Here is a 23,978-nt window from a genome sequence, read left to right as displayed (position 1 = left end):
ACAGCTTCCAGAAGGTTGTTTTTTCAGGTTGTTGTTTTGCTCGCGCGTCAGCAATAGATATGAGCTTTTGTTGTGAAATCAAAGCAGGACAGTATTCAAAGAGATCCCGCTGTCTTTTCAGTGAATAAAGTGTTGTGTTTGCTGCCCATATGAACCGGGGACGCCGATCACTCGCTCGTTTCAAAGAGTCTGGAGAAACAGAGCTGCGTTCTGCTGCTGGTGTGAGTCAGGTTATTTTTAATTACAGTTTCTCAGTTGTTTCTCTGGAACTTGCACTGTACTCTCACCAAGCACTCTGTTAGGGAGACCTATACGCCTGTTTAATCAGCCAATTGTGTAGCAGAGGAGCAGTGCAGTTCTCTATATAAATCGCGTGATTCCAGTTTACATGAAACATTAGAAAAAAGTGATGTGATCTCAGTGCTTTTTAGTTTGGCATGATTGTTGGTGTCAGATGGGTTGGTTTGAGTATGTGTAGAACTGCTGATATCCTAAAATTTTCAGAATAACAGTGTCCATAGTTCCTCAGAATGGTGTGATAAAAAATGTACAAAAAAAAACATTAAGTGAACATCAGTTCTGCAGGTGAAACTTGCAGAAATTGTAGATGGGAGAGGTCAACAAATGATGTTCAGCCTGGTTGGAGCTGACAGAAAGGCTACAGTAACTCAGATAAGCTCTCTGTAAAACTGCTTTACAACAGCACATAACCATGTTGGCTTTCACTTCTATCAGTCAACAACAGAAAGCCGAGTGAGGTAGAGTGCAGCAGAGTGAGGTAGAGGGGGGAGAGTGAAATATATTAAGGCAAAATGAGACAGAGCAAGGTAAAATAAGGTAGAATGAGGTAGAGTGATGTAGAGGGGGAAGAGTAAATGAAAGCAGAGTGAGGTTGGAGGTGGAGTGAGACAGAGTGAGGTAGAGGGGCATAGTGAGGTGAAGTGAGGTAGATTGAGGCAGAGAGGGGAAGAATAAGGTAGAGTGAGGTAGGGCAAGGCAGAGTGAGGTAGAGAAGGAAGAGCAAGGTAAAGTAAGGAAAAGTTAGGCAGTGAGACGTAGAGGAGAAAAACAAGGTAATGTGGAGCACAGTGAGGCAAAGTGAGGTAGATTAAGGCAGAGAGGTAGAAAAGGTTAAGGAAAGGCAGAGTGAGGTAAAGGAGGAAGAGGAAGGTAAAGTGAGTGAAGTAGAGCGAGAGTGAAGTAGAGTGAGATAGATTGAGGCAGTGGAAGATAGAATAAGGTAGAGTAAGGTAGGGCAGTGCAGAGCGAGGTAGAGAAGGGAAACAAGGTAATGTGGGGTAGGGCGAGGTAGGAGGTGGAGTGAGGGAGATTGAGGCAGAGAGAGGCAGAACAAAGCAGAGTGAGGTAGAAAGGGAAGAGCGAGGTAAAGTGAGGCAGAGTGAGGGTGGGAAAGAGTGAAGTAGAGTGAGATAGATTGAGGCAGTGGAAGATAGAACAAGGTAGGGCAAGGCAGAGTGAGGTGGAAGAGGTAGATTGAGGAAGAGTCAGGGAGCGGATCAAAGGGCTCTCTCTCTCTCTCACATCCTCACTCTCTCTGCCCTCACACTCTCTCTCCTTCTCATTTGCTTTCGCTATAATGCCTCTTTTTTTCTTTTGTTTTTCTCTGCCCTCTTATTCTCTTTTTGTTTTTCTTTTGTTTTTCACTGTCTCACCCACTATTGCTCAGCCCCTCTCACTTTCTCTCTGCCCTCTCTCTCTCTCTTTTTCTCTCTCTCCCCCTCTTTCTCTCTCTTACTCACTATTGCTCTACTCTCACTCACTTTCTCTCTGCCCTATCTTTTGCTTTCTCTCTGCCATCTCTTGTCTTTTTGCCCCCTTTTCATTCTTACTCACTCTCACTATATTTATTTTCTCTTTCTCTTTTTCTCTGCACTCTCTCTATCTTTCTCTGCCCTTACTATCTTTTGCTTTCTCTCTCGGATCAAAGGGTGCAGTACTTGTTTCTGGTACAAGCTGTTGGGTTATGTCAGTGTACTTTTTTTTTTTTTTTTTAATCCTGGACTGTGTATATCTATATTATTGATTGTGAAGGGGTCAGCCAATCATATCAGAGGAATATAGCATATTTACATACAGTATACTAAAGAGGCTCTAAAATGTTGATGTAAAAATGAATAAAATGAATGTTTTTTAGTCTGTAAACCCAAACGCATGTGATAAATGTGGGGAAAAAAGAACTAAACCTGCATATTTGCATAGAAATCAGGTAGAAATGTCAGTGCCTAGCGTGGTGCTCGCTGCGGTGCGAGACAAAACAAAAGGGGGCTGGTAGGACAGGGGTCTTTTGAAGATGCCCCGCTGCCCTCAGAAGACACGGCGTCAAAGGCGTCCTTGGTTCTCTGTGTGTATCTCTGTTACGCCGGTGTCTCCGGATTCCACAGCAGCTCTTCAGTCCTGATGCTTGGTTAAATAACCCTGCAGTTCTGCCTCGCTCGCCTTCCTCCAGAAAGACTCCCCACCTAGCTCTTTATGTGTGGCCCAGATGCAAAATGAGCCCTCTAAACAAATTCAGCACCAGAGGCTTCGGACGGGAAATAAATAAATAAGCCCCCCCTCCGCCTCACCGCCCCCCTGCGCTTCAAACGCATGAACAGTGACTGTTATTGCAATGGCTTTAGCGATAAACCACCACATGCAGAAAATCCTATTTCCAGCCTCCTCGTTTCTGTGTGTGTGTGTGTGTGTGTGTGTGTGTGTGTTTTGTTGTGAGAAAAGATGCTCTAAAATGTCTCTCTGCCGTCTCTCTCTTGCTCTTTTGCCTTCTCTCTACGTCTCTCACATTCTCTTTCTCACATTCTCACTCTCTACTTTCAGTGAGGCTCACTACATCTCTCACTCACTTCTGCTTCTTTTTTGCACTGTCTCTCTCTCTCTCTCTTTTCTCTCTCTGCCCTCTCTCTTGCTCTTTTTCTTTGCTCTCACTCTCTCACTCACTGTTGCTCTAATCTTTCTCACTTTCTCTCTGTTCTCTCTCTCTCTCTCTTTCTTTGCCATCTCTCTTTTTTGCCCCTTTTTCTCTCTCTTACATTCTCACTCTCTCTCTCTCTCTTTCTCTCTCTGTTTTCTTTCTCTGCCCTCTCTCTTGCTCTTTTTTCTTTGCTCTCACTCTCTCACTCACAATTGCTCTACTCTTTCTCACTTTCTCTCTGTTCTCTCTCTCTTTCTTTGCTATCTCTCTTTTTTTGCCTCTTTTTTTCTCTCTTACATTCTCACTCTCTCTCACTCTCACTCTCTCTCTTGCTATGATGCCACTTTTCTCTTTCTTTATTCTCTCAATGTCTCACTAACTTTTGCTATACTCTCTCTTACTTTCTCTTTGCCCTCTCTCTATCTCTTTTTCTCTCTCTCTCTCTGCATCTCTCTCTTTCTGCCTTATTTTCCTCTCTCTCTCCCTTTGTCTCTGCCCTCTTTTTCTCCCTTTCTCTCTCTCTTTCTCACAATCTTCCTCTTTCTGCTCTCACATTCTCTCTCACTCACTTCTCTTTCTTTTTCTCTTTTTCTCTGCCCTCTCACTCTCTCTCTCTGTATTATTCTCTCCATGTCTTATTAACTATTGCTCTACTTTCTCTCACTTACGTTGTCTCTTCTCTCTTTCTTTCTCTCTGTCCTCTTTTTCTTTCTCTCTTTCTCACTGTTTCTGCCCTCTTTCTCTCTCTCTCTGCCCTAACACTCTCTGTCTCTCTCACTCACTCTCGCTATACCGCCTCATTTTCTTTTTCTTTGTTTCACTGCCTTCTCTCACTCTCTCTCTCTTTGTCTTATTCTCTCAATATCTCACTCCCCATTGCTCAACCCCTCTCACTTTCTCTCTGCCCTCTCTCTCTCTTTTTCTCTGTCTGCCTTCTCTCCCCCTCTTTCTCTCTCTCTCTCTCTCTCTCTCTCACTCTCTCACTTACTTTCTCTCTGCTCTCTCTCTTTCTTACACTCTGCCATACCTCTCTCTCTTTCTCTCTCTCTTTTTCTTTGCCCTATCTCTCTTATTCTCTCACTGTCTCACTCACTATTGCTTTACCCTCTCTCACTTTCTTTCTGCACCCTCTCTTTCTCTCTCTCTTTCTCTCTCTTGAAATTCAAGATTCAAGTTTCAAAGAAGCTGTGTATTGGTATGACTGCAATGACAACAATAATGCTGATGCATCACAAAATACAATACAAACCCAATAAAATTACCCACCCTACTCACAATCTTTTTTTTTAACCTCCTCGTTTCTGTGTGTTTTTGCGAGAATAGAAGGAAAGATGGTCTAAATTGTCTCTCTCTCACTCTCTCACTCTGTCCCTCTCCCACTTTCCAATGTTCGCCCTGCAGCGGCCAACCAGAAGGAGGCACTGAAGGGGGGTACCTTCTGTGTGAAGGAGGAGCCCCATGCGGAGGAGCCCTTGAGCCCACCCCGCGGCCCCTCGTTCAGCCTGGCCCAAGACAGCCCCACGGGGCCCAGCAGGCCACGCCAGGAGGGCAGCCCCATGCTGGCCAAGAGCAACCTCCTGAACCAGGACATCAACATGAAGGTGGCCTCAGAACTGCTCATGAAGCTGTCAGGTAGGACATGGGTACATGCAGTCTGTGCTTTTACCCCCTTTACTCGCATGGATTACATTCTTGTAGACTGTGTTACAAACCAGAGAGAGAATATGGGAACACTTCCCTGACAAAGGAATGGATGAGTGTGTGTGTGTGTGTGTGTGTGTGCGTGTGTGTGTAGCTCTTTGTGGGGGATAAATGTGTCCGTGGACAGTTTGTCACTGAGGGGACATCTGGCTGCTGCCCACAAGCAAAACTGTTGTTTTTATACAGAAACTGCAGCTTTTATTAATAACAGTACAGCAGACCAGAGCGGGTCTGTTGGTTGCTGAGGTTAATGAGAGTGTGTGTGTGTGTGTGTGTGTGAGGGTAATGGTGATGGTAATGTTGGAATGGAATTAAACTGTGTATGTGTGTGCAAATGTAATGATAAAATTGGAAGTTAAAAGATACGTTTATTTAGTAATAATTTTAGAATTGAAAGGAGGGTTTAGTATCCTGTTTAGCTTCTTTATCCTGGATACAAAATGAGATTGAGATGGTTGAGCATGGAGGCTCAAGTTCCTACAAGTGGCCAAAGACACGGTCCAATCTGGTGAAGACATTCCTAGGAAACTCCTGCTGTGTGTGGATGAGCATTATCCTGCTGAAAAGTTGAAGCTTCTCTCTATCTCTTTTCTCTCTTTTTTATTTTACTGTTTCGGCTTTTAGAGTTTGTTTTTAATTGTTTTAGTGTTGTTTTTACTAAACCAGTTTTTACACACTAAGAAAAGTAAGTACAGATTTGTACTTAAAAAAGTACAATGCTTGTCGCTGGGGCTGTACCTTATATCGAGGCACAAAAAAGTACCTTTCAGTGGGAGTCCTTTTTTGTACCCATGTTTTTGTGCCAGTAAAGATTATAAAGATTAGAAACATTATCATCAACTAAATATGTGCCAAAAACTTTATGATCCAAAATTGTCTGGCTTTCAAATAAAAAAATAAAATGCAAATAAAGTATATATTGTTTATTAGTACAGTGATACAGAATACTGAATGTACCTTTTGTCTGGTTAAATGGTACAAATCTGTACTTATTGCTGAAAGTACTTCAGAGGGCACAAATCTGACCCTGTAAAAACTAATATTGTACCTTTGAGGGTACAATTATGAAGAGTGTACCTTTGAGTACAAAAAAGTACTTGTATCGTACCTCTGTTTTTTAGAGTGTATCCTTGGCTTCAAGTACTCTCGCTCAAGAAAAACATAATGCCAACTGCTTAATTTCATTCTGGGGACAGGCAAAATGGCGATCTGGGTAAGCAGGAAAAGCATTGTAGAGGGTCTCAGTGACAGTGATGCTGTCACTGTTTTTAAAAGACTGGTGAAAACACGAATTTTAATTGATTTTAAGTATTACTCCACCATGAGGAACATAGACAGTTTTGAGAACATGTGGTGTTTTATGGACATTTTATGCTCAGTAGAAAATGAAGAACTTCTTTTTTGCAGAGTTTTTAACCTGAGCTGTGTCTGCTTTTTAACTTTAAAACACATCCTTTCTTAAACGTTCTTGTTCTTTTGTTTTATTGAATAATTTATCTGAATAATGTTTCAATAAAGTTGTTGCTAAAATTCAAATTCTTTTTTATGTCATTCTCTCATTTATTCTTTTTACTTTTCCTATATCTCTTACTCTATCTTTTTCTCATGTCTTCTCTCTGTCTACCTTCTCTTTGTCTCTTACTTCTCCTATTTATTGCCCCCCTCTTTCTCTATCTCCCTTTCCTCTGTCTCTGTATCCCTCTTTCATTCTCTTCTTCCCTCTCTCATTCTTTCACTCTCCTTTAATTTTTTTTCTCTTTATTCCTATGCATTTCTCTCTCATGTATTCTTTCTATCTCCTTTCTCTATTTTTCTTACCACTCCTCATTTTCCCCCGTTTTTCTCGATTTCTCTTTCCTGTCTCTATGTCCTATCTTGCTCTCTTGAATCTCTTCTCTCTCTCCTTTCTCTCTGTCTTACTACTCCTCTTCATCGTTCTCTCTCTTTTACTACTCCTCATTTGCCCCTTTTACTCTCTTCCCTTGGCCTCCTCTCCATCTCCTTTCTCTCTCTCTTACTACTCGTCCTCATCATCCCCTTCTGTCTCTATCTCTCTTCCCTCTCTCATTCTTTCAATCATCTTTGAATACTTTGTCTTTATCTCTACAAATTCTCTTTCTCATCCCCTCTCTCTGAATCTCCTTTCTCTCTCTCTCTCTCTCTCTCTCTCTCTCACTACTCCTCCTCCTCATCCCACTCTTTCTCTATCTCTTTCCTTTGTCTTCTTTTTTTCATGCTCTTCTTCTCTCTCACCATTATCACTTTATTCCTACACATTCTTTCTCTTATTTTTTTCTCTCTAACTCCTTTCACTTTGTCTCATACTACTTCTCATTTTCCCCCTTTTTCTCAATCTCCCTTTCCTCTCTCTCCATCTCTCTCTTTCATTCTCCTCTCTCATTCTGTGACTCTCCTATCACTATTTTTTCTTAATTTCTACACATTCTCTCTCTCATCCCCTCTCTCTCTTCTTTCTCTCTCACTACTCCTTCTCATCATCCCCCTCTTTCTCTATATCTTTCCTCTGTCTCCCTCTTCATGCTCTTCTTCCTTCTCGTCATGTTCTCTTTATTCCTACACATTTTCTCTATCACTTATCTCTATCTCCTTTCTCTCTTTTACTACACCTCCTTATCACCCCCCTCTTTCTCTGTCTTTCCTCTGTCTCCATTTTTCATCCTCTTTTCCGCTTTCTCATTCTTTTTCTCTCCTTTGACTATTTTCTCTTTATTCCTACACATTTCTCTATCATCTCTTCTCTCTAGCTCTCTTTCCTGTCTCTTTCTTGCTTTTTCTTCTTCTCTCAATCTCCTTTCTCTCTCTCTTACTTGTCCTCCTCATCATTCCCCTCTTTCTCTATCTTTCCTCTGCCCCCCCTTTTCATGATCTTACCTCTCTCCCTCTCACCAATTTCTCTTATTCCTACACACTGTCTCTCTCTCATCTCTTCTCTCTATCTCCTTTCTGTCTCCTACTACTCTTTCCCATCTTCCCTTATCTCTGTCTCCCTTCTTCAGTTTCTTCTTTTCTCCTCATTCCCTCAATCTCATTTTTACTCCTATACATTCTCTCTTTCTCTCATCTCTTCTTGCTATTTCCTTTCTTTCTCACTACTCCTCCCAACTTATCATCCCCCTCTTTCTCTATATTTTTATCCTCATCTATTTTATCCTTTTGCTTCTCACCATTTTCTTTTTATTCCTACACATTCTTTCTCTCATCTCATTTATCTTTGTCTCATACTTCTTCTCATTTCCCTCCTCTTTTTCTATCTCCCTTTCCTCTCTCTCTGTCTCCCTCTATCATTCGCTTCTTTACTCTCTCATTCTCTCTCTCTCCCTCTCCCCACCGTATTTTTCTTTCGTCACTCTTTCCTCACCACATGTTTTCTCCCTGTCATTCGCTTCTTTATCTTTATCTCTCTATTTTCTCTACGTCTCTCTCTCTCTCCCTCTCTCTCTCTCCTTCTGCGTTTTGGGCAGAAACTAGAGGGTCAATTCCTTTTCATGTTGCGCAGTCGATATCCTTTTCATCCCCAGCCGTCTTCAGCCAAAACAAACCCATCGATTGCTCTTTTGGGGCCACCGGCCCAATCTTTATCTGAACTTTAGAAGACAGGGGTGACCACAGCGTTTGAGTCTAAAGGGTGATGTGTCTTGGTCTCTATCTGTCCACTGCTGCGTCTCCGCTGAGCCCCATATATATTTGATTGGCTCGCCGCGTAGCTGTTATTAGTGCAGGTGTCATTGATTGTTTACAGAGAATCGTTGTAAGGTGCGGGTGGGGGAGTGTATGGGTCGAAGGTGGAGGGGGTGGGGGGTATATGGATTGGGTAATATGTATTTTGCAAGAATTTTGTTCTGAAATTAATGTACTGGTCAGCAAGGTGCAGGACTATTGGCATTTATTGGGCAGACATCTGCCACAGGTGATTATTATAGATAGTTAATAGGACAGTGTTTAAACTTACCGCATTTATCTCAGCAAAAAGTGTGTTTTTATCAAAAAAAGTAGCGATACATATAAAAATAGTATAATTCATCATTTATTAAATGCAAGTCAGTGGCCAGTGAGTGTGTCTTCATGTATATAATTTATATACTATTGGAAAAAAAACCCATTTTAATCATAACATCTGCGTTCAGTGAGTGTATCCTGTGTATATACTTTTATATATTATAAGAATAAACCCACATAAACATAAAGGCAGTGATTAGTCAGGGAGAGTGTCTACCTGTAATTAACTCTATATAACATTAGAATTTATAAATCCGAATAAACATAAAGTCAGGGGTCAGTTTGAGTGTCTACCTGTAATTAACTCTATATAACATTAGAATTTATAAACCCGAATAAACATAAAGTCAGTGATCACTGAGAGTGTCTACCTGTAAATAACTCTCTATAACATTAGGAGACTAAACCCAAATAAATATAAAGTTTATTCTAATGTTATATAGAGTTAATTACATGTAGACAGTCTCACTGATCACTGGCTTTATATTTATTTGGGTTTAGTATTCTAATGTTAAAGTTATATAAAGTCATTGGTAAGTGAGAGTGTCTACCTGTAATTAACTCTATATAACATTAAATTACTAAACCCAAATAAACATATAGTCATTGGTCAGTGAGAGTCTACCTGTAATTAACTCTATATAACATTAGAGTAATAACCCCAAATAAACATAAAGTCTGTGGTCAGTTTGAGTGTCTACCTGTAATTTACTTTATATAACATTAGAATTTATAAACCTAAATAAAACTAAAGTCAGTGATCAGTGAGAGTGTCTACCTGTAATTTACTTTATATAACATTAGAATTTATAGCCCTAAATAAACATAAAGTCAGTTATCAGTGAGAGTGTCTACTTGTAATTAACTCTATATAACATTAGACTACTAAACCCAAATAAACATAAAAGCAGTTGTCAGTGAGAGTGTCTACCTGTAACTATCTCTATAAAATATTAGAATACTACACCCAAATAAAGGCAGTGATCAGTGAGTGTGCCTACCTGTTATTAACTCTGTATTTATTTGTGTTAATTACAGGTAGGCACACTCACTGATCACTGATTTTATGTTTATTTGGGTTTATTCTAATGTTATATAGAGTAAATTACATGTAGAGAGTCTCATTGATCACTGGCTTTATATTTATTTGGGTTTAGTATTCTAATGTTAATGTTACATAAAGTCATTGGTAAGTGAGAATGTCTACCCGTAATTGACTCTATAAAACATTAAAATAAACCCAAATAACAATAAGGTCAGTGAGAGTGTCTACCTATAATTAACTCTGTATAACATTAGAATAAACCGAAATTAACATAAAGTCAGTGGTCAGTGAGACTATCTACCTGTATTTAACTCTATATAACATTAGAATACTAAACCCAAATAAACATATATATGTACAATTCAGGGATCAGTTAGTGTGTCTACCTGTTATTAACCCTATATTTATTTGCGTTTATAAATTCTAATGTAATATAGAGTTAATTACAGGTAAACACACTCACTGACCACTGACTTTATGTTTATTTGGGTTTATTGTAATGTTATATAACATTAGAATACTAAAACCAAATAAACTTAAAGTCAGTTGTCAGTTAGAGTGTCTACCTGTAATTATCTCTATATAACATAAGAATACTAAACCCAAATAAAGGCAGTGATCAGTGAGTGTGCCTACCTGTTATTAACGTTATATTTATTTGTGTTAATTACAGGTAGGCACACTCACTGATCACTGACTTTATGTTTATTTGGGTTTATTCTAATGTTATATAGAGTTAATTACGTGTAGACAGTCTCACTGATCACTGATTTTATATTTATTTTGGTTGATAAATTCTAATGTAATATAAAGTCAGTGGTCAGTGAGAGTGTCTACCTGTAATTAACTCTATATAACATTAAATTACTAAACCCAAATAAACATATAGTCATTGGTCAGTGAGAGTGCCTACCTGTAATTAACTCTATATAACATTAGAATACTAAAACCAAATTAACAAAAAGTCAGTGATCATTGAGAGTGTCTACCTGTAATTAACTCTATATAACATTAAATTACTAAACCCAAATAAACATATAGTCATTGGTCAGTGAGAGTGTCTACCTGTAATTAACTCTATATAACATTAGAATACTAAGCCCAAATAAACATAAAGTCACTGATCAGTGAGAGTGTCTACCTGTAAATAACTCTATATAACATTAGAAGACTAAACCCAAATAAACATTAAGTCAGTGATCAGTGAGAGTGTCTACCTGTAATTAACTCTATATAACATTAGAATACTAAGCCCAAATAAACATAAAGTCACTGATCAGTGAGAGTGTCTACCTGTAAATAACTCTATATAACATTAGAAGACTAAACCCAAATAAACATTAAGTCAGTGATCAGTGAGAGTGTCTACCTGTAATTAACTCTATATAACATTAGAATACTAAGCCCAAATAAACATAAAGTCAGTGATCAGTGAGAGTGTCTACCTGTAATTTACTTTATATAACATTAGAATTTATAAACCTAAATAAATATAAAGTCAGTGGTCAGTGAGAGTGTCTACCTGTAATTAACTCTATATAACATTAGAATAAACGCAAATAAATATAAAGTCAGTGGTCAGTGAGAATGTCTACCTGTAATTAACACTATATAACATTAGAATACTAAAACCAAATAAACTTAAAGTCAGTGGTCAGTGAGAGTGTCTACCTGTTCTTAACTCTATATAACATTAGAATAATGAGTGGTCAGTGAGTATCTACATATGATTAACTTTATATAACATTAGAATAAACCCGAATAAACATAGTCAGTGTTCAGTACCAGTGTCTACCTGTAAAACTCTAAAAGTATAATGTTAAGATGAGCCCAGATACACATGAAGTCAGTAGATGTTGATTGGAGAGCTTTGCATAGTACTGTACATCTCTAATGTAGAGATTTCAGAGTTAAACCAATGAAAGTGAATTAGAATAAATGTTTGATTATAATTTACCTCCTCAGTGAATCAGTAGTGATTAGTTGGCAGTGATAATGCATATTTTAAATCCGCCCACTGAAGGAACAGAGTCTGGTAGACACTCATTTTTATGCATTTTGTCAAACAGTGATAGAGTTCTGCTGGAAAAGAGCCTGATAGATGTCTAACACTGGAAGACAAAATGGCAAAATGCACATTTTATGCAAAGTTTAATACTGAAGACTGCATTGAAGCTCTACAGGAACACATGTGGAATTATTTTCTAAACAAAATATATGTTTTGTATTTTAGATTCTTATAAGTATCACATTTATCTTTGAGGACAACTTATCTTTTGCACACTCTTGGTGAGATTTTATCTCAGTGTCTTCATGAGGGAGAGTCACCTGGAATGCGGGTTTTCTCAGCATCTTGAAAGAAGGAGTTTCTGGGGGTGCTGAACAATAGTTGCTGCTTTTCTTTTTCTTCATGCTGTGAAGCTCCAGCTCATCCTAGTTAAATCACCTCAAATCACCATCTCAGTTCATCAGGTTTAGATCAGGGGATTGTTTTCACGTCTTAAATATGAATCTACAATGTTGAAAGTACATTAAATAAAGAAATAAAGAATGAACTTTGAACTTTGAGAAGGTGTGTCCAAATTTTGACAGGTACTGTAGAGCAGTCTGAACTGTGAATGGTCTAAAATCCTCTTAGCATTGCCCTAGGATGTAGAAGAAACTTTTCTCTGGACAGTAGAGACAGTTACTCCAACAAAAACGTAAGTACATGAAAGTACATGAAAGTATGCAAGCCACCAAACCGCTGTTATCTGGATTACAGAGCCTACAGTTTGTTGGAAATAGAGGAAAGCTTATTCCCTGAAAGGATGAAAACACAGTTAATAATTGAAGAGTTTTTGTTCTCTGGTTTGTTTCTCTGGTAATTTCTGCTTCTTCTTTACACTCTTTGAAGTTCAGAAGATCTTAAATGTTTTACTTTGAATGTCTGATAGAATTCAGAAATGGCTGATCCTTGTTGTAGAATGTTGAGATGTGGAGGCTCCCTATTGGTTGGCTTTGTTCTAATTGGAAGATAATATAAATGGATAGCTGTGGCATCACTGCGGAACAACTAGCTTTTATCTACTAAATATAAACTGAATTGTTATTAAATCGATATTGTTTTTAGGCATACTGCTATATCTGAATGACTACGGGTGATTTATTACACAGGCATGTGCAAAAGATGCATGGATGGATGGATGGATGGATGGATGGATAGATTAAGACTATAGAAGGTTCTAAATAAGATTTGAAACATTAACTATACCTTGTAAGATTATAAATAATAAATAAAAAAAAAAAACTAAAATAATTTAGCTGGCAACAACAACAAAAACCTGAATAATGTGTGATCTGCGATCCCTTAAATGTTTGGTGAAATCAAATGTTTAATAGTGAAAGTAAGAGCATTTCCGAACAGACAATACAAAGACTAAACAGCTGTGGAGCCTTTAAAAAAACATAATCATTGAAGCTAATGTGCCAACGGCTTCAGTTTGCTTGGGAGCATAAATATTAGACTCTAAAGCAATGGAAGAAGGTCATGTAATGAGTCTGATGAGTTCAATCATGCCTAGTGCTCACCGTACTAGTCCAAGGGGCCAGGGTTATGATCTGGGGGGGGGGGGGGGGTGATGCTGCAGTTGGTCTGCAGGTCTAGGTTCAGCAACAGTATGTGCTGAAAGAATGAGGTCAGCTGACTACCTGAATATACTGAATATAGACCAGGTTATTCCATCAATGGACCAATTTGTTCTTTCCTGATGAACACGGCCATATTCCAAGATGAATAATATCAGGATTCATGGTGCTGGAATTGTGAAAGAGTTCAGGGTTCAGGGAGCATGAGATCATCATTTTCACACATGGATTGAGAGAGTTCACCACAGAGTCCAGAGCTTAACCTCATTGAGAATCTTTGGGATGTGCCGGAGAAGACTTTGTGCTTTGAGCATCAATGCTGCTGCAAGATCTTGATGAAAAATGAATGCAACACTGGATTAAAATACATTTTGTGACTTGCAGCAGATTGTAGAAACGATGCAACAGAGAATTCATGCCATAATCAAAGCTAAAATTGTAAATTGGCCAGAGGATGTAACAGTAAAGTACAGCAACAGCGTTACAGTCAGCGCGCTGCTGGTGAAAGCGATTGTTGTGAATGTGTGCTTTAATTCATTTAGAAATCACTCCCGTCCAATGAGTCAGTAATTACATGCCTACACACACATCCCATCATGAGTCACAATCAATAAAAATGTCACGGGTAAACAGTGTCTGATCTCTCGGCTTCAGAAACGTCAGGAAAATCAGTTTACTCTGATTCTTCACATCACACTTCTGTTCTTTACCTCAGAGGTGAAGCTTAGTGGTAGTACCCTTAATAGTGCACTATGTAGTGAAAAGGGACCTTTTTTAACTTATTTACTTATTTATTTAGTTTTGATTTGCTATTAATTGTCTGAATTGGTCAGATCCAAAGAGCTCTCTGAGGCCTTCAGAAAAAAGGTTGTTAGATGCAAATAGTCTTGGAAGGATTTTTAAAAGATCTCAGAAAAGATGAGAAGATTTTGAAGATTTTCTATGGATTATGGGTATTTCATGTTTGATGGGATACATTGCTTGTACTCTATAAATTACACTATAAAGTGCAGTGTGGGTGTCACACCTTAGCCTGTGTCTGTCCTGTGTTTTTCCCTTTTTTGGTTTTCTGTGCTCCTGCCCTGTTTTCCTGTCTTGTGTCCCCAGCCATGTGCTTTTTTGAGCACATGGCATTGTTTTGTTATTGTCCTGTCTCCGCCCTAGCCCCACCCAAGCCCTGCCCTAGCCATCAGTGTTGTCACCTGTGTCTTGTTTGTAACCCCGCCCCCTTATTACCGGTCCTCACCCTCCTTGTGTATAAATAGTCCCTTGTATAAGTGTTTCTTGTTGAGTCTTTTGCGTCCGTGTCCTCTGTATGTATGTTTGTTTATGGGTTTTGTAGTTTTGTAGCGTTCATTGGATCTCTGTTTCTTCACTCCAGGTCTGTTTTGTTATCTTAGTAAGTGTTCTAAGTTTGTTCATTTTGTAGTCTTAGTCTTTTCTAGTTATTCTATGTTAAGAGTTATGTTTCTAAGTTTCATGTTTTCTTAGTTTCTCTTAGTCTGTGTTAAATATATATTCTAGTCTTGTTGTTGTACGTTTTTTGAGCTACCCATGTTTTGTTTTCTGTTTTGTTTTTATTTGTTTATTAAATTTATACATTTATATCTGCACTTACGTCCACCCTCCTCATTTGTGACAGTGTGATTGTTACAGTGCACTGAAAGTTTGGCTCTTTTTGTACAGGTTTAGTTACAGCTCTGGATTTTTTTTTTCCTTCCTAAGTGTTCTCTGGTAGACTTTAGTCTTGCCCTGATATATCAACAATTTAAGATTCACTAAAACAAAGAAACTACTCTATATTGACCAATGTATTGAGACACCCACACAACACATCTAAAAATAGCTTTTAGACATTCCATTCTAAACCCATACAAAATAATTTTTTTTTTAAAGGAACAATGTTGAATGAGCAGGTGTTTCAATACTTCCGATACTCCAGACATAGTGTATTACATTCACATTTACAGCATTTTTCTAAAGCTCTTATCCAGTTATTCCTATCACAGAAGTGATAGGAGTGTTAGGAGTCTTGCCCAAGGACTCCAAGGATATTGGTGCAGCAACAGCATTCAGTCATCCAGCCCTGGACTTGAACCCCAGTCTTCCACATGGTAGCTGACTGGCGAGCGGTGGTGTTATCCACTGCACCACACCAACCACTAGTATAACATCGGTTATTATTGTATTCTGAATTCATTGATGAGGAGGTGTGCTCCAAATGCTTATAAATATAATTATAATCCATATGGTGCATCTGAACAATCCTTTAACCAGGCAAGGATCCAGCATTTGTTGAACCGTTCAAATGGTCCAACCATTATTGCCAGATAATGAGTTGCCAGATTTGCTTCTATAGAGTAGCATGTAGAGAGCGTGGTTCTGTATTGGAACATAAGTGGTTCTTCAGTGAAAGAACCACATGAAGAACTCTTGGCTGAGGAACACACAGAGAGAGAGAGAGAAAACGATTGAGATGGAGTCTATTACAGAGGATGATGGAGAATGATTCAGTGCCATTTTTTCTTTTTGTGTGTGTGTGTGTGTGTGTGTGTGTGAGAGAGTGGTGTGTGTGTTTGACAGGCACCTCACACCAGCTGCTGGTGTTCTCTTGCTCTCGCTGTGCTGTGACTCAGCCCGGCTACACAGCGCCTCTTTACACGTGTGCAGCCTGGCCCCAGGTCACAATCGAGTGTGTTTGTGTGTGTGTGTGTGTGTGTGTGTGTGTGCGCGCGCGAGTGTGTGTGTGTGAGAGTGTATGAGTGCATTTGTGTGTGTGTGTGTGTGTGAGAGAGAGACAAAGTGAGGGAAACAAAGCAAAAGAGAGAAAGAGATAAACAGTAAGAGAGAGAGAGAGATAGAGGAATAGAACGAGTGTGAAACAGTAAGCTCAGAGGAAACACAGAGAGGGACAGAGAGATCGCAGCGACTCTTTTCATGTTTGTAAACAGTGTCGGTGTCTCCGCACAGCTGCCGGGTCGCCGCTGACCCCGGGTCGTCCTGCTGGCCGTCCTCAGGTGGACAGTGACCGGCGTGCATTAGCTGCTTGTTTAGTTACAGCTGAAAGTCACCAGAGACTGAGTATGCTCATCAGGTCATTAGAAAAGCTCAGCTCAGATATGCTGAGGGGGGAGCGGGGTGTGGGTGAGCTGTGGAGAGCTGCTAGATCAACAAGATGCAAAGGAAGCTATAGAAGAACCATATTTAATGTAGTACTGAACCATTTTTGGCCCAGTGAAGATGTTTTAAAAATTCCCATTTTCTCCCCAATTTACACGGTCAATTGCCCAATCCACTCATTAGGACTCCCCCTATCACTATTGATGCCCCAACACACCAGAAGGGTGAAGACTAACACATGCCTTGTCTGATACATGTGAAGTCAGCCACCGCTTATTTTCAAGCTGCTGCTGATACAGCATTGCCGAGTAGCATCACAGCACGCTCAGAGGAAAGCGCAGCGGCTCTGTTCTGATACATCAGCTCACAGATGCCCTGTTCTGTGGACATCACCCTTTAATGATGTAGGGAGAGAGCGCCATCTACCCAACCAGAGGGAGCAGGGCCAATTTTCTCCCTCTGAGCGCCGGCAGCTTGATGGCAAAGCTGCACGAGTGGGGGTTCGAACCTGCAAACTTCCTGCTCATAGTGGCAGCGCTTTAGACCACTGGACCACTCGCTGCCTCATGAAGACTTACCATTTTTAGACAGATAAAGGTTACCAAAGGTTGTTTGACCAATTCCATTTCTAGACCAGTGAAGATGCTGCAAATAACCATTTTTGGACAAATACAAAATCATTTTGTGTTAATAAAAAAGGTTTTATAGAAGAACCACTTTTGGTTCAATAAAGAACCATTTTGAACCATCAAAATAGCTACTAAAGGTTTTAGGAGTAATGCCACAGAACAGCAACTTTAAGCTTCATAAAGAATCGTTTTTGCACGTTTAGAATGTGCTAAATATCGTGAAGAGTTGTATTTTACTGATGCTATATGAAGCACTTTCTTTGACGGAATCAATTTTGATTTCATAACTACCATATTGGACCAATAATTGTGTTGCCAAAGATGCATTGACTGATACCATAAAAGAACCATATTTGTTTTCATAAAAAAAACATTTTTGGACCAATACATTTCCCACCAAAAGTTGTTTAAGTGATTCCATTGAAAAGCACTTTTGGATTTAATAAAGAATCATTTATGAGCCAGTAATGGACCAATACCAATGGTCCCCTTTGTAGAGGAGAACTATCCAGGAACCACAGCAACTAGAGCCATGAAGCATCTAAAAAAATATACCATAAAGATGCACATAAGGTGTATAGGTACTGACCAGCAGTGTGCAGATCATTTTAAGGCTGTTAAAGATGTTAAGGCTAAGTGTTTATCACAAGTAAGTGTGTTTATCTCAGGTTGTGTTAAATGGAAAAAACATGAACAAGCTAGTTTATCCCTAACTTAGCTCATTATTTGAAAGTCTTTTAAATCTCCTTTATCTCTTGACTTGCCATTAACAGTTGGACACTAGTTACAGATCCCTCCCTCAGACGAAGTCTGCTGGCGAATCCTGCTGTGTTCTAGTGGTGGTGCGAGAGTGGTTCAATGCACGTTTCATTATTGTAACGTCACAATACGGGAGCATTTAAACGACTTGTAGAAGCATATGATTCACGACGCTAAACTCTTTTAAATGATTCACAGAAAACAGATTGATGGATTTTTTTTCCTGCCTTTTTTTTGCATTGTGTTTGAATGATGGTGAGAATGATTGTACAGGTACTCTTATGCATGTTGGGGGGGGGGGGGGTCACGTCCACTTGAGCCCACTGCAGCACCTCTTCATCTCGCACTGTATATATACTGTATATACTCCACGCTGCCCCAGCCCTCTGTACCGGCCCCAGCCCCCCGTTAACCGCTTCCATCAGCCGCCCGGCCGTCAGACGTCCCACTGCAGCAGGCGTGACGTTCGGCTGCCCGCTACAGCGGCCTGCCGTCGCCATGGCAACCCAGGGTCCGCAGTGAAGGAGCGAGAGTGTGGCATCGGAGCGAGCGAGCGTCCTTGGGTTAGAGCGAGCGAGGGCAGTTGGGGGGGGGGTGGGGTTCAGGTGCTTCTGACTCACAGCCTCACATCCACTCTGTCCTCATGACCCGGGTTGTCTTGGCAACCCCGTGCCCCTCTCTCTCTCTCTCTCTCTCTCACCTCTCGGGGTGGCGGTGTGGTCTGCACGGTGATGGACGGCGCTGCCACTGAATGTAACTAATTACAGGTGTAATTACCTGAGTAACCTGAGTGTATTAAGGGCTGCTATTACACACCAGCTTTATTACACTGATTTAAATGTTAGTTTATTGTCAAGATCATAGATATTGATGATAAAATAAATATAAATAATAATAAAATATATTTTATGTATATATTTACTTGTTTATATTCTTTTTAAATGTATATTATGACTATGCAAATAATTAGGCATTCAAATGACAATATTTAGAAAAGTAAAGTGTTATATTGCAAATATAGTTATTTGTGTGTATAGAAATAAGTGATTAATAATAATAATAATACTTTTTCTCATAAATAAATTGTTCTGATTTATAATTTTTCTGATTTTTATGAAAAGAAAGTTTAGTGTACAGTACCAGTTAAAGGTTTGGACACACCTTAAATTTATGAATAATGAAAATGGTTTCATAGTAGATTAATACTAAAGCAATCCAAACTATAAAGAAAAACAAATGGCTTTCAGTTAACAGCTGTGCTGAACTTTTAATTCAATTACTTGAATTTCTTGTCTCTTAATGTGTTTGAGAGCATCAGTTGTAAAGTTAATGGCTCTATTTGAGTAATTTAAGTAATGTAAAGTGATGTAGAGTACATTTTGAGTAAAATTACTTTAAAAAATCAAGGTCAGTCAATCCAAAACATTTTAAGAACTTAAGTATCCTCAAGTGTAGTTGCAAAAAGACCTTTAAAAAAACGATGTGATAGAACTGGCTCTCATCAGGTCCGCCCCAGGAAAGGAAGAGCAAGAGTTTCCTCTGTTGCATAGGATAAGTTCATCAAAAGTAACCAGCCTTAGAGTATTTTGGTTTGTTTAACGCTTTTAAATTACTGCATGATTCCATTATGTGTTTCTTCATAGTCTGGATCACTTTAGTAGTAAAAAAACAAATAAATAAATAAAATGAATGAGAAGGTGGGTCCAAACTTTTGACTGGTATTATATATATTCAAATGTAGTATTATTATATTATGCTATATTTAATACTTAATATTCAATACTGATTTATGATTATATATATATACATATTGTTGATTCAACATTGTAATTTCATTAATAAACATAGACCTATATCATGAGATGTAATTATTATTATTATTATTATTATTATTATTATTATTATTATTATTATTATTATTTTATTAAATTTGTTTCATTTGCATATTGAAAATCTACTTTTGCAACCACAATGAAACCAGGAAGCATATATGTAGATGGCAGTTTAATGGCAGTGTAATGCTTTACTGAATGTGACCACATGTCCTCCTCCTCCATCCTCTTGCGCACTTTAAGGACGATATGTGTCTTGTGTATTGGGACACAGCCCGCTGTGAGTTAACCCCTCACTCTTGAGTATCATGATGGCTGATGGAGGTGGGGTGATGGAAGGGGGGGTTAAGTTGAGTGGTTTGTTTTTATCCTGCAGCGGCGGAACACGCTCGTCTCTGTCTCTTCAGAACTGCCCATTGTGAAGAGTTGCATCATCCTGTTTTTATAAGTAGGTCACCCACCAGCCCCCCCCCTGTTTTTTTTTTTTTTAATCAAACCAGTTAACAGCATGTCCGCTTCTCCCCCCACATCTGTCTGATGGGTGCTGCTAGCATCCTGGGGCTAATTACCGCTGCCTTGTTAGTCCCTCCGCACTAGCTGTGACTTGGTTTCAACAGATGGGCCCTGACGCGGAGCTGCACCAGGGGGCACATGGGCCTGCAGCGTTTCGGGAGCTACGGTGCCCACCTGTGTGTGAAACACTCCGTCATACCGGTGGGTTTATCTCTTCATCCCTGTGACTGGGACAGATCCAAAAGCCCACCTTGTTGTTCTGACTGGTTTCTGGATTGATGGGTCCGTTCCCCACCACCCCCGTCCCCCCAGGGCTCCAGCTCCAGACTTCATCATCAAATCCAGCCAATTAGAGCCATGTCTCATGTGTCTTCTGGTCTACGATTCAAAAGGGGGTCCGGGCCAGGCCAGAGGAGCTACAGTAGGCCGTGGGTGCCCACCGTGTGAGAAAATCCCACCTTGTAGTGAAGAACAGTGACGTTTTTTTGGACCACCACCACCCCCACTCTTCGGAGAACTATTAATACTTTATCGTTTATTTTTCGTTTATTTGTTTCAATTACAGGGTTTGGAAAATGAAACTGAAACACCTGCTTTTAGACCACAATGGAATTTTGGTGTGGTGACAAACAGTTCTGGTGTAAACAGGAGAGTTGACGGGCACATTGAATTCTGCGTGATTTGATCAGCCGTGGTTTTATGTTTTTTGGATGCAATCCGGGTTAACACCCGAATATCCCTTTCAGACAGCTTCCTCTTACAGTGTCCACAGTTAATCCTGTTGGATGTGGTTGGTCCTTCTCGGTGGTATGCTGACATTACCCTGGATACCGTGGCTCTTGATGCATCACAAAGACTTGCTGTCTTGGTCACAGATGCTCCAGCAAGACGTGCACCAACAATTTGTCCTCTTTTGAACTCTGGTATGTCACCCATAATGTTGTGTTCATTGCAATATTTTGAGTAAAACTGTGCTCTTACCCTGCTAACTGAACCTTCACACTCTGCTCTTACTGGTGCAATGTGCAATTAATGAAGATTGACCACCAGGCTGCTCCTATGAAAAGCCATGAAACCTCCCACACTAAAATGACAGGTGTTTCAGTTTCATTGTCCAACCCCTGTATATTAATATATACCAAATTATAGCTAAACAGAAAACAGAATAATGAACTTATGTGTGATTTTAGTGAATGATTTTGCTCCGGTTTATCTTGTGTTGGATTGTTGGGATTTACTGTAATGTTTGAATTAGAAAACTGGGTCTAAATCGTCGTTTTTGGTGGGTTCTGAGTGTGTATCTAGAGATCTTGAACTTTTGAGTGAGATTTCCTGATTTGAGCGCTCCATAAACCTGCAGTCGATGGATCTTTTAAGGTGGAAGTCAGTGTTGAAGGTCTTGAGCTGCTCTGAAGGTTACTGAAGGATACTTGAGCAGTCGACTCGCTTGCGTTGGGCTGAAGTGGGCAGTGCACTTGAGACTTTAGACAACCATAGAACTAAATAAAATCCAGCTTCAAATATGTTGTTGAAAATACACATAAAAACTATTTAATCAACACTCAACACGACCCGATTAATGCTTTAAAGTAAGAAGTGTTGTTACTGTTTGTCCACCAATCCAAAGAACATTTTATCAAGGTTAAAGTTGTCATGCCATCGTTTTTAAATTCATTTAAAAATGTCTAGTTGTGGTCTCTAGTATAAATCAATGCCATGTGAGCCATTTTTTGTAAAAAAAAAAAAAGTGCTCTGGTGTTTCTGTATAATCCTGTTTTAGATCACTGAATCAGAGGTCTCTGAAGAAAGACCTCTCTGAAGGATTTGTGGCTCTTGATTATGAATATTCATACATACTAAAATATAGCCTCTGATTGTCAGTTAATTTTACAGCTATAGAACTCAAAGAACATAATATTTTCAGAGATACAGCCTTAGATGTAAAGAAATGTTATCAATGCCACATTCTGTCGAGTTGAGCTACCTTGTCATATTGTGCTTCCCTGGTGTACATTTAAGGTCTCGGTAAAACGAGGAATCAACCGGAGATCCGATTTAAACAATTTGTACACCAATTTGAAGAACCTTGGTGTAGGTTTAAGCATAGTAAAAGCATCATAATGGTGTTTGTATTTGTCTTGGTTATAAATAAAACCCTTATTAGCAGGTTTTCTACTAATCTGAAGTGTTTTAATGCAGTCAAAATACAATTAAGCATCTAAATCGATCATTGAGTTGTCCTAGCTTTGTACAGAGCTGTCTATAAAAGTTCAATCCAGGTAAATAACTAATTAAAGAGCCAGATGACTCTTTGGAGTGTGCAAGTTCAGTACAAAAATGCATGCAAAGGAATTTTAACCAATGTGAAGAACCCTAATGTAGGCAAAGAGGCGAACAGTTGAAGCATCACAATGGTCCTTATAGTTGTCTTCAGGTTTTCCACCAATCTTAAAAAAATGTATGCAGTCAAAATACAATTAAGCATCTTAATCGATGTTTGAGTTGGCCTAGTTCTGAACAGAACTGTCTACAAAAGGTTTTTCACACCAATCCAGGTAAAGAACCAATTAAACCTGCAGATGGCCCTTTGGGGTGTTCAGGTTCAGTATAGAACTGTTTACAAAATAGCTCCTTAAGCATTTAAAGAGCCAAGTAAACAGCCTTGTCTTCAAAGTTTCTCAAATGTCTTCTCAAATTTCTCAAAAAACAGAACCTTTGTATCCATTGATAAAACATCCGCCAATAAGTAACTGTTGGTAGAACATCCACAGATTATCAGTAGCTGGATGTGTGTGATGTTGTTCACAGTAGGGCTCGTCTCATAATCACACCACCTCAGTGCCGCACTGTGATCACACTTGTAGTGAACACAGCAGCAGCCTGTGGTCAAGCACGTGAAGTGCTCATTCTTTAAGTGTGTTTAGTGTGTGTGTGTGTGTGTGTGTGTGTGTGTGTTTGGGAGTGTGTGTGTGTGTGTGTCTGGGCCAGGGCAGGTGTTGCATCATGATGGTGCTGCATTATTGAGCAGAGCCCAAACCCCCGTCTCTCCGCAGGCCGAACGAGTCTCTTTGAAGCAGCTGAACTCTTCACCTCTCCGTCTGAGCGGGTCATCATACCCACAGAGAAAACCCTGCAGAATGACAACCTCTCTCTCTCTCTCTCTCCCTCTCTCTCTCCCTCTCTCTCTCTCTCTCTCCCTATCTCTCCCCCCCTCTCGCTTTCTCTCTTTCTCTCACACTCTGTCTCTCTCCCTCTCTCTCTCCCCCTTTGCTCTCTCGCTATCTCTCAACTATTTCTCTTTCTCTCTTGTTCTCCCTCTGTCTCACTCTCTCTCCCTTACTCTCTCTCCCTCTCTCTTCCCACTTTCTTTATCTCTTTTGTCCGCTCTTTCCATCGCTCTCTCTGTCTCTCTCTTTCTCTACCTCTCTCCATCACTCTTTCCATCTCTCACACTGTCTCTTTCTCTCTCTAGCTCTCCATCGGTCTTTCCCTCTCTGTCTTTCACTCTTTTCCTCATGCTCTCACTCCCTACTGCTCTCTCTCCCCTTCACTTTTTTCTCCTTTCTCTCTCTCTCTCTCTCTCACTCTCTTTCCATCCTCCCTTAGTTGCTTATTCACTTGGTTTCTCTTTTTTGCTGTTCTTTGCTCTCCCTCTCTCTCTCTCTCTCTCTCTCTCTCTCTCTCTCTCTCTCTCTCTCTTGCCTGCTCACCTGTTTTGTATTTATTGCTCCTCTTTGCTTTCTCTCTCTTCCTGCATCACCCCACTCCTCTACTTCTCTACGTCTCTAATTCTTTCATTCCTCTCT

The 23,978-nt window shown here is 39.7% G+C and overlaps 1 protein-coding gene across 1 annotated transcript in view; it reads left to right on the top strand.

Moving 5' to 3' along the window:
- Positions 1 to 23,978, top strand: part of znf827 (zinc finger protein 827) — a 168,292-nt gene that overhangs the window by 83,049 nt on the left and 61,265 nt on the right. Inside the window, exon 5 of the mRNA XM_022684465.2 lies at positions 4,331 to 4,561. Within this exon, the coding sequence (XP_022540186.2) occupies positions 4,331 to 4,561 (231 nt within the window). The remainder of the gene's footprint in view (positions 1 to 4,330; positions 4,562 to 23,978) is intronic.

Source organism: Astyanax mexicanus, chromosome 7 (genome assembly GCF_023375975.1).
Source record: "Astyanax mexicanus isolate ESR-SI-001 chromosome 7, AstMex3_surface, whole genome shotgun sequence".
Lineage (NCBI taxonomy): Eukaryota > Metazoa > Chordata > Actinopteri > Characiformes > Acestrorhamphidae > Astyanax > Astyanax mexicanus.
This window is presented reverse-complemented; position numbering and strand designations above follow the sequence as displayed.